At 45.1% G+C, this 10,462-nt stretch overlaps 1 protein-coding gene across 5 annotated transcripts in view; it reads left to right on the plus strand.

Annotated features, from left to right (window-relative positions):
- Nucleotides 1–8,234, plus strand: part of LOC139373729 (oxysterol-binding protein-related protein 3-like) — a 33,395-nt gene extending 25,161 nt beyond the window's left edge. Inside the window, exons 6-22 of one of the 5 annotated variants that reach the window (XM_071114636.1) lie at nucleotides 55–231; nucleotides 426–522; nucleotides 1,200–1,300; nucleotides 2,225–2,329; nucleotides 2,935–3,103; nucleotides 3,249–3,382; nucleotides 3,512–3,643; nucleotides 3,760–3,856; nucleotides 3,989–4,236; nucleotides 4,436–4,573; nucleotides 4,796–4,859; nucleotides 4,963–5,041; nucleotides 5,447–5,591; nucleotides 5,915–6,059; nucleotides 6,215–6,341; nucleotides 6,429–6,551; nucleotides 7,110–8,234. In XM_071114636.1, coding sequence (XP_070970737.1) covers nucleotides 55–231; nucleotides 426–522; nucleotides 1,200–1,300; nucleotides 2,225–2,329; nucleotides 2,935–3,103; nucleotides 3,249–3,382; nucleotides 3,512–3,643; nucleotides 3,760–3,856; nucleotides 3,989–4,236; nucleotides 4,436–4,573; nucleotides 4,796–4,859; nucleotides 4,963–5,041; nucleotides 5,447–5,591; nucleotides 5,915–6,059; nucleotides 6,215–6,341; nucleotides 6,429–6,551; nucleotides 7,110–7,206 — 2,178 coding nt within the window. In that variant the 3' untranslated portion in view covers nucleotides 7,207–8,234. Of the gene's footprint in view, nucleotides 1–54; nucleotides 232–425; nucleotides 523–1,199; nucleotides 1,301–2,224; nucleotides 2,330–2,934; nucleotides 3,122–3,248; nucleotides 3,383–3,511; nucleotides 3,644–3,759; nucleotides 3,857–3,988; nucleotides 4,237–4,435; nucleotides 4,574–4,795; nucleotides 4,860–4,962; nucleotides 5,042–5,446; nucleotides 5,592–5,914; nucleotides 6,060–6,214; nucleotides 6,342–6,428; nucleotides 6,751–7,109 lie in introns of those variants that run through there. The other 4 variants (XM_071114635.1, XM_071114637.1, XM_071114639.1 and 1 more) reach the window with 4 other exon arrangements.
- The last annotated feature ends 2,228 nt before the right edge of the window (nucleotides 8,235–10,462 follow it).

Below are 10,462 nucleotides of genomic sequence, written 5' to 3' on the forward strand. Positions count from 1 at the left end.
TCTCATTTGATATTTTCTCTCTTCTACTTGAATGACAATCTCTCTGTTCTATAGGTGAAGTCTGACAAGTCTCAGGAAATGAAGTCACAGCAGCTGTTTGATGATTGGGTGTCGAAGCTGCGACATCATCGCGTCTTCCGTCAAAACGAGATTGCGATGTACCCCCACGAGAGGCTTCTGTTCCACCCCTCCTCACACCTCTCTCCCAACCCCAACGACTCCATGAGACAGGTACAGTTCTCCCCAGACACTGATCCATAATCATTTTTCTGTGCCTAAAAGCAACGTCTTCCTGCAGCTTCTTAACTGACCAATCATAATATTGTACTGTATAGCGTAGGCTTCTGTCTATGCACATTCCATCTCCTTGTCTTTCCCTCTCTCCACTCTCAATCTCTCTATCCTTCCTCCACTCCATCTCTTAGCGCCACTCCAGTCTAGCTAAGCAGGCGTCAGTTGTCCAGCAGGCTAAGGTCAGTGCCTGGCTCCACTCCTCCAAAGACATGGACAAGTGCTGCAGAGGTATGGAGGTGAAACCTCTCACCTGTCTATCCCATACATTTTCTGGATCTCACCTTACTTGTTGGCTGTGTCCCAACTGGCCCCCTATACCATACACGGTGCGCTACTTTTGACCAGAGCCCATAGGGCACTATATAGGGAATAGGTTTGCCATTTGGGACACAGCCTTAAGGTGTCAGCATGCTTCAGTCCAGCTGCCGGCTAGCCGAAGTCGGCTAGGAGACCCGAACTAGACCTGAAGACATTCGCTTGAAACATTTGAAAAAAGCAGCAAAGGTACTGTTTGTCCATTTTGAAACGCCGTAGTCAGTATACACTTTCCTAAAATATTCAGAATTAATCTAAGATAACTCTAGAAATCTGTCATTGATTTTGATGTTTTTGCCGAGGAGATCTTAGTCGCGCAATTTTACATCTAACTAAGATGTTTGGTGGATTAAAAAGTTTTTGTGAAAACTAGTAATCTCTTGTTGAATGACAAATACTTTACTGAAGAATCCAAACTGTTGACCAATCACCGACGAAGGGGCGTAGACTTTAGCTACAGACTTCAGCTTGCCTTAAGAAAAAATGTCATCATAAAGTGGGCATGAACTCTTCAACAGTTTTGGAATTTACTGTCTCTATTTTGATCCTCCCTCAACTTCTGACATTCATCTGTCATCCTTCTCTCTTAGATTTAGAGGAGTGTGAGTCTTACCTGTTGGAACTCAACCTGTTACTGAAGAGTATGGAGGTTCTCCACCGCACTTCCTCTGCCCCTGCCATCAGCCTCATGGTAACACGTAACATTTGCCCTTTAACCTATAACCCTAACCTTGGCCCAGTACGCATACAGTTCTTGGCCCCTTTAACCTACTACCTACCCTACACTACACTAAAATATATTTAAAATATATTTTCAATAGTATTTTCAGCTGTCTGAAGCTGGTGTACTAAACAAAGTAAAAGATGCAAAAACAAAACTTAAGAAGGGAAGCATAGAATAGTGCATATAGAACATATCCACAGCTTCTTAGACTTGCTTTCAATGAGAATGATAGATATATAACACACACTTCTATGTCTGGTTGGGTCGCCCAAAAAGTTACATAGTGCAGCTTTAAGCTATAAATTTGACCTACACTACCTCTGCCCCAGCCATCAACCTCATGGTAACACGACCTATAACCCTGACCTACACTACACTTCCTCTGCCCCTGTCATCAACCTCATGGTAACACGACCTATAACCCTGACCTACACTACACTTCCTCTGCCCCCGCCATCAACCTCATGGTAACACGACCTATAACCCTGACCTACACTACACTTCCTCTGCCCCAGCCATCAACCTCATGGTAACACGACCTATAACCCTGACCAACACTACACTTCCTCTGCCCCCGTCATCAACCTCATGGTAACATGACCTATAACCCTGACCTACACTACACTTCCTCTGCCCCCGCCATCAACCTCATGTTAACACGACCTATAACCCTGACCTACACTTCCTCTGCCCCCGTCATCAACCTCATGGTAACACGACCTATAACCCTTACCCACACTACACTTCCCCTTACTCTGCCCCTGCTATCAGTACACTGCAGATATTCACATCTCAATTTACCCCAAGACTTTAACCCTAACCTCTGTTTTCTCTCTATGGTAATAGTTGTCTGTCCCTTCCCTCTCTCTGTTACCCTCTCTGGGACACCAGGCCTCAACATACGACATCCCCAAGAAGGAGAAGAGGGGTCCCAGGAAGTGGCGTTCAAAAAATTGCAACAAAGATACCAAAAAAGATATCATAGCCACACTACAGGTACACACTTTTATTTTCTCTCAAAGCAATACCTGCTACCGGTCCATGTCACACCTACGACCATTGGAGAGAAGTGTTGCATTGACGACTACTACTGTAATCCTGTCTTATGGAGTTTATGATACTGTGGCAAGATATACACTATATACAGTGCCTTGCGAAAGTATTCGGCCCCCTTGAACTTTGCGACCTGTTGCCCCATTTCAGGCTTCAAACATAAAGATATAAAACTGTATTTTTTTGTGAAGAATCAACAACAAGTGGGACACAATCATGAAGTGGAACGACACTTATTGGATATTTCAAACTTTTTTAACAAATCAAAAACTGAAAAATTGGGCGTGCAAAATTATTCAGCCCCTTTAGTGTTTAAACTCTACAATGAAGATCTGTGAAGTTATTTGGATTTTTTCTAATTATTTTTGAAAGACAGTGTCCTGAAAAAGGGACATTTTTCAATTTATGTTGACTACAAATAAGTAGGGGAGTGTACATACATGTCAACTGTTGTTTAATAAAGACGTTTTATGTGTACAGTGTGACACCAAATGAATCCCCCACCTGTAATTGTCTTTAACCTGTATTTTTCTCTCTGGTCCCACCAGGTTCCTGGCTGTGTCTCCCCACCTGCCTCTCCTCATCTCCATACCTCCCACCCAAACCTCTCTACTGCTGAAGCCAACATCCAGGAGGCCTTTGCTTTCCTGGACTCCCCAGACTCACCTACTGATGCCAACCGCCTCCAGGAGGACTTCTGCAGGCTCGCTAACAACAGTGAGTCCCTGGTTTCAGGTCGGCCCCTTGGTTCAATATTAGGTATTTTAGAGTTTCCAGAGGAAGGCTGGGTATAGTGGTTAAAACTCTGTCACTCTCTCTCACACACACAACCCTCTTTCTTCCTCTCTGTCTCCCTCTCTAGTTCACTCCACTCTGCGGTCAGCCTATAGTTCTCTGTCAGCAGAGAGAGACAGAGTGAGACACACTATTGACCTGAAGGCTCCTCCTCCAGCACAGGTCAAGGGCCTCAAGACCGACTATGGCTCAGTGAGTAAGGTGTGAGAGTGTGCATGTGCTGTTCTCCACTATATTGCACATAACATTTTATTGTCAAGTTGATTTCCAGAGATTGTGTTTATATACCAAACATGCCATTGGGACTGACCTAAACGTAAACCCAATCAGGATCTCCCAGATGGATCCCGCCCCCTTGTCCACCAGGTGTCCAATGAGAGTCGAGCGTCCATCCCTGAGTCCATGTCCGAGTTCTTTGATGCTCAGGAGTACCAGCTGACCTCCAGCTCCTCTGAGAACGAGGTGAGCCCTAACCATAGATGGGAGCAGATGACGCAACCCCAATGCCAACTAAATCCATTAGGGAGGTTATCAATAATCTGACCCTGAGTCATTTTATATACATTTTCTGTCTCCAGGCCTCTGATGATGACTCGTATATCAGCGACGTCAGTGACAGCGTTTCCATGGACAACGGCTACAGCAATGAGAGAGGAAGCGAGAGACATGACTCAGGTATCCCACTCGTGTTTGTATGAGTATTTTCATGACGAGCATAACGATTTGTATGAGTGAGCAAATGTCTATCCAGTTTCCTATGTACATCCATTTTAAGACCAGCACCTCTACCCCCTCTCTCTCCCCCAGCAGGCTCAGGAGGAAGTGGTGTTCAGGTGGCCCGCAGGCGGACTACCCTCCCCTCCCCTCAGCCCAGCAGCAGCAGTGTCAGTCTATGGAACATCCTCAAGAACAACATAGGGAAGGACCTGTCCAAGGTAGCCATGCCTGTTCAGCTCAATGAGCCTCTCAACACACTGCAGAGGCTTTGTGAGGAGGTGGAGTACTCTGAGCTGCTGGATACAGCGAACCACACACAGGACCCGTACCAGAGAATGGTGAGGGTATAGGATGCAGGTACACACACACACACACACACACACAGTCCCTTGCAGCGCATGGTGAGAGAATTGAAACATACTCACAACAGGATTCTTATGATGGTGTGTGGATTCTCACAATGCATCACAACCTCTACCTGCACACACCTCTTTCTTTCTCTCTCCCTCACTCACTCTTACTGCGTCTCCTGTGCAGGTGTATGTGGCGACGTTTGCGGTGTCTGCGTACGCCTCCAGTTACCACCGGGCAGGAAGTAAACCCTTTAACCCCGTCCTAGGAGAGACCTACGAGTGTGACAGACCTGACAAGGGCTTCCGGTTCATAGCAGAACAGGTAAACAGGAACAAGTTACCTTGCATACAGTAAACCAAGAACCACTGGGCTAATTAATTTTCTGTTCCAAATTGCAACCTATTCCCATTCAGTCTACAACCTTTGACCAGGAGCCATAGTGTTCTTGTCAAAATGACTGCACTGTATAGGGTGCAATTGAGGACACCACCATTGTGTAGGATGACTGTCATTACATTGTCAGTTACCTCTTGTTCTTCTTAGGTGAGCCATCACCCACCTGTGTCAGCATGTCACTGTGACTCTAACAACTTCACTTTTTGGCAAGGTAAACATATTACCACCTTTTTGCTCTATTTGGGATTGTTACTGTGAGGATTACCTCCCCCACCGACCTACTTACATCTGCCTCCTCTCTGTCTCCCTCTCAGATGTCCAGTGGAAGAATAAGTTCTGGGGGAAATCCATGGAGATTGTTCGCATTGGAACCACTCATGTGACCCTGCCAGCGTGAGTCTGTTTGATCTATAGAGTTTATGTGTGTGTGTGTGCGTGGGGGCCGTGTGCGCGTCTGTGTGCACCAGTGGAGGCTGCTGAGGGGAGGACGCTTCGTAATAATGTCTGGAATGGAGTGGTATCAAAGATGTGGTTTCCATGTGGTTGATACCACTCCATTACAGACATTATGAGCTGTCCTCCCCTCAGCAGCCTCCACTGCTACGGACGTGTGTGTGCATCAAATAACTGCTTTCATGCAAAAGAGAGTGGGGTGGAAGGGGGGTGTCTTCGTGTGACAGGTCTGGTGTCGTGGTAAAGGGGTGTGTGACAGGTCAGGTGGCGTGACAGGTCTGGTGTCGTGTGGCGTGAAAGAAGGGGTGGGTGGTGTCACGTGACAGGTGTGTTTGTCATCCTCAGGTTTGGGGACCACTATGAGTGGAACAAGGTAACTTCCTGCATCCACAACATCCTGAGTGGCCAGCGCTGGATAGAACACTACGGAGAGATGTCAATCAAAAACACCAGCAGTGACGCCTGCCAGTGTAAAGTGACTTTCGTCAAGGTGAGGAGAGGGACAATATACAGTGAAGCCCATACCTGTGTGCGCACATGTTAATTGGGCAACACATATTAACCCCTAGGTGTAACAGCACCATCTGCTGACGGACAGGAGGAACAACATCCTGCAGACTATTTTTCTTGGAAAGCTGATGAGTGGTGGATGGATTCATGTGTTAGATATAGAATTGTATGGGCTTTTTATTAAATCATTTATAACATGATTTAACAAAGTTTGATGGGTTTCAGATTGATCTGACGTTTTGTGTCCTTGGTTTGTTCATTCATTTGTTTATTATTAATACGTTTTGCGTATTTAACCCACAGGCGAGATCGTGGAGCTCAACGGTTAACGAGATAGAGGGCATGGTCACGGACACAGGGGGGCGTGTCATCCACACCTTCTTTGGCAAATGGCATGAGGGCGTGTACCAAGGAGTCCCACCTTCTGCTATCTGCATCTGGAGAGCAAGTGAGTGACTGGCTCTTTGGACTGTCCATCAAAACGCAACCATACAGTAAATATTATAGCTTGATATGTTGTCCTTCGCCATAAGTTGAATTTTTTTTGTATAATATTATTGTGTGTGTGTGTGTGTGTGTGTGTGTGTGTGTGTGTGTGTGTAGACCCCATGCCTGTGGACCAGGACCAGTACTACGGCTTCACTCAGTTTGCTGTAGAGCTGAATGAGCTTGACGCTGCCCTGAAGCCCCTCCTACCCCCCACAGACACACGCTTCCGTCTCGACCAGAGGTACGACACACCCGGGATTATCTCTCTCATGCTCTCTCTTGCTCTCTTCTCACTCACTCACTCACTCACTCACTCATGCTCTTTCAGGTGTTTGGAAGAAGGGAACATTGAGGGGGCTGAGGAGCAGAAACGGAGGATAGAGGAGCTCCAGAGGGGGAGGAGGAAAGTCCTGGAGGAGAACAATGTGACACACAAACCACGCTTCTTCAAGTACGCAACCGTGTGTGTCTCTTTCTGTCTGACTTTAGCAGACAAGGGAGTTCATAGGTCACATATTTGGCCTCGAACACAGAACAAGTCAGTCTTCCTTCTTAGCTGCATAGTATCCTATACAATATGGAACATTTCTGACGGAATGGCGTCTGTCAATATAACTTACGACACTGTCACTGGTCTGTGGTGTGCATAGCCTCAGTGTCTGACTGGTCAAAACAACACCATTAACAGTTGTTCTCAGTGGATTCATGAGATCTCAGTTTTACTTTTTAGGTTGTACTGGGGTTTAGGGTTATACAGTTAGGGTTATACATTTTTACATTTTAGTAATTTACCAGACTCTCTTATCCAGAGCGATTTACAGACTGTCTTAATTAGGGTTAAGTGACTTGTTCAAGGGCACATTGACTGAGTTTTCACTTAGTTGTCTCAGGGACTCGAACCAATGAACTTTCTCTTACTGGCCCAATGATGTTAACCACTAGGCTACCTGCCTCCCTGGGTGCATTATGACATATGTGTTGTGTGACTATTGTTTTGTTTATTTATCAGGAAATCAAAGGATGACACGTGGCTGAGCTCTAATATATACTGGGAGCAGCGGAAGAACCCCAGGTTCAGCAGAGAGGACTTCCCTGTGCTGTGGTGACCTCTGACCTTACCTATAACCCTGTGACCCCATGGGAGGGCAGATCTAGGGTCAGATTATTCTCGCCTACAAACCTTAACCAATACAGGGAAAACTCAAAACTGACCTTAGGTCAGCACTTGGGGACAACACTCTGTCCTGTTGACTATGGACCGCTGAGTGTGAGGGCCTACGGCCAAATATGGGCTTCCTGCTTCTGTAGGTGGAGACGGAGCTAATTTAAGAAATTAGCTTTCACTTGACTCTGTGTTTAAAAGAAAAGAGCTTCCTGTTTTGTTTTTGTCATTACTTTAGTCTATCTTCTTTCAATGTCATCCTTTTCTCTGTATATTTGTCAAATGTATACTTTATGCTGTCACTTTAGTACGGATGCAGTCCAGCCACCAAAGTGTCTTAATTGAGCAATAAGTCCCGAGTAGGTGTGGTATATGGTCAACATACCACGGAGTGCCTGGATACAGCAATTAGCCTTGGTATATTGACCATATACCACAAACCCCCAAGGTACCTTATTACTATTATAAACTGCTTACCAATGTAATTAGAACAGTAAAAAGTATATTTTTTTGTCATACCCATGGTATACGGTCTGATATACCACAGCTTTCAGTCAATCAGCATACTACTCAGGAAAACCTGCTTTAGATGATTATGCAAATCCTCACTCACAGTTGGTGAGTTAAAGTGCCTCATTGCACTTTTATGATGTCATACCACTCTTATTAATGTAGTCTAAAGAAGCACACCGATGGAGTCTCGTAACTAGGAGATGTAACTTTTTCTAAAGTTCAAACACTTTACTGTACGATTCTGTCCAATCACAATACAGACTGTCTTAACTCCTCAACCATTGGCTGACAGAACTTGTGAAATATGGCCACATGGAAATTCATAAGACTGAGTGTTAATGCCTGTGTGCTGCCCTGTTATAAGATTATATGTACTGTATATCAGTAAAGTAATAGAGCATTATCTATGAAGATGAACAATAAAACAGTGGAACTGTTATACTAGAGTCAGAATGACAACTTTGTGTGTGTGGTCATCTGTTCGTTTGGCATGTACAATGCTTAATTTGAACCGAATTTTGTTCCGGAACCTAGGTGTATTTGGTCAGATCCGGTTACTCTCATGGCACGAACAATTCTTTTCAATGTACAAATTCTAATAAAAGCAATCAAAGTTCATTAGAGTTGCCACTTCGTTAATTCTCCTGCTCCCCACAAAAAAACGTTGATTTTCAGCCTGGGCCTATATTCTAACAGCTGATTGGGGTTGGTCCAGCTCAAGTTTATGGTTGCGCAACATTGTAACCTACTGTATGTGTGAGACCAACCAGTGACCGTGGCTGTGTGAGAAGCATGCCTGTATCTCTCATGTAAATAGAATGAGATTAACTTTCTAAGATCTCTCTGCTCTGATAGACATGAGCCTGCTACTCTCATCTCTCTGCTCTGATAGACATGAGCCTGCTACTCTCATCCCTCTGCTCTGATAGACATGAGCATGCTACTCTCATCCCTCTGCTCTGATAGACATGAGCCTGCTACTCTCATCCCTCTGCTCTGATAGACATGAGCCTGCTACTCTCATCCCTCTGCTCTGATAGACACGAGCCTGCTACTCTCATCCCTCTGCTCTGATAGACATGAGCCTGCTACTCTCATCCCTCTGCTCTGATAGACATGAGCCTGCTACTCTCATCCCTCTGCTCTGATAGACATGAGCCTGCTACTCTCATCCCTCTGCTCTGATAGACACGAGCCTGCTACTCTCATCCCTCTGCTCTGATAGACATGAGCCTGCTACTCTCATCCCTCTGCTCTGATAGACATGAGCCTGCTACTCTCATCCCTCTGCTCTGATAGACATGAGCCTGCTACTCTCATCCCTCTGCTCTGATAGACATGAGCCTGCTACTCTCATCCCTCTGCTCTGATAGACATGAGCCTGCTACTCTCATCCCTCTGCTCTGATAGACACGAGCCTGCTACTCTCATCCCTCTGCTCTGATAGACATGAGCCTGCTACTCTCATCCCTCTGCTCTGATAGACATGAGCCTGCTACTCTCATCCCTCTGCTCTGATAGACATGAGCCTGCTACTCTCATCCCTCTGCTCTGATAGACATGAGCCTGCAACTCATCTCTCTGCTCTGATAGACATGAGCCTGCTACTCTCATCTCTCTGCTCTGGTAGACAGGAGCCTGTTACTCTCATCCCTCCAGTGTTGCACTATCATGTATTTCCTTATAGTCATTGCCACTTGAAGAGCACCCCTGAATAATTTAAATACATTTGACAAAGTTAAATAATTACTGTCCAGAAATGAATGAAATCATTCAGAATATCCTACTCCACCACGAGAAGGCCTATAATTTAGCTGCAGAGGATAAATAGCTTGTGGATTGTAGCCCAATAACAAGGAATGGCCTACAGTCGGGAATGCGTGACAAATATGTCAGTGAACAAACAGCATGCAGGCTAAACGCAATATTTCAAATCCAATCGAGGGAAAACACCGACTGGACAACAAATGGCTCCTGCTGAAAAGAGAAGAGACTGTGCTGTAGGCTACCAACATTTGATCAACTTCCAAATATTTTCTTAAAGTTAAACAAGAGCGAGACAGGCTTTTGGCACGAGCGCATCTGCCACCACCAGCGAGTGAACTGGACGTCATTGTGTGAGTCAGTGAAACTGGAAAGCATTTTTAAGACAAAAGTTGTTATTGATCTCAGTTTCAGTGTCAAAGTGGCCTGCCATTTCAATCATTTGTGCCGTATTAAAAAAGATTATGCCATAGTCTCCAGTCTTGTAAAATGACGTGAAATTGCATGAAATACGTTTATAAAATGCCACATTTCTATGCGTTTTGTAAGTGGCCACATATTTTTTTCCCAATGTGTGCAACATCTGTTAGTGCCTCTGCTGTATTGCTCTATGTGACGACGCGAATGCGATGATATGCATGCAGCGCTTTATTAAGGTGCATTTGTTTTATGTCTTTTTTGTTTATGCGTACCGGTATCTCAGAACTCCCCAACCCCCTCTCGCGCCCACATTTTGTTCCTGCACCTCTGGAGTTACAAATTAAACACGGGGAATGTTCAGCAGTGGTGGAAAAAGTACCCAATAGTCATACTTGAATAAAAGTAAAGATGCCTCAAGTGAAAGTCACCCAGTAAAATACTACTTGAATAAACTTCAAAGTATTTCTGCATCATTGAATGTACCCAAGAACACAGTAGCCTCC

This window comes from Oncorhynchus clarkii, chromosome 18 (assembly GCF_045791955.1).
Source record: "Oncorhynchus clarkii lewisi isolate Uvic-CL-2024 chromosome 18, UVic_Ocla_1.0, whole genome shotgun sequence".
Lineage (NCBI taxonomy): Eukaryota > Metazoa > Chordata > Actinopteri > Salmoniformes > Salmonidae > Oncorhynchus > Oncorhynchus clarkii.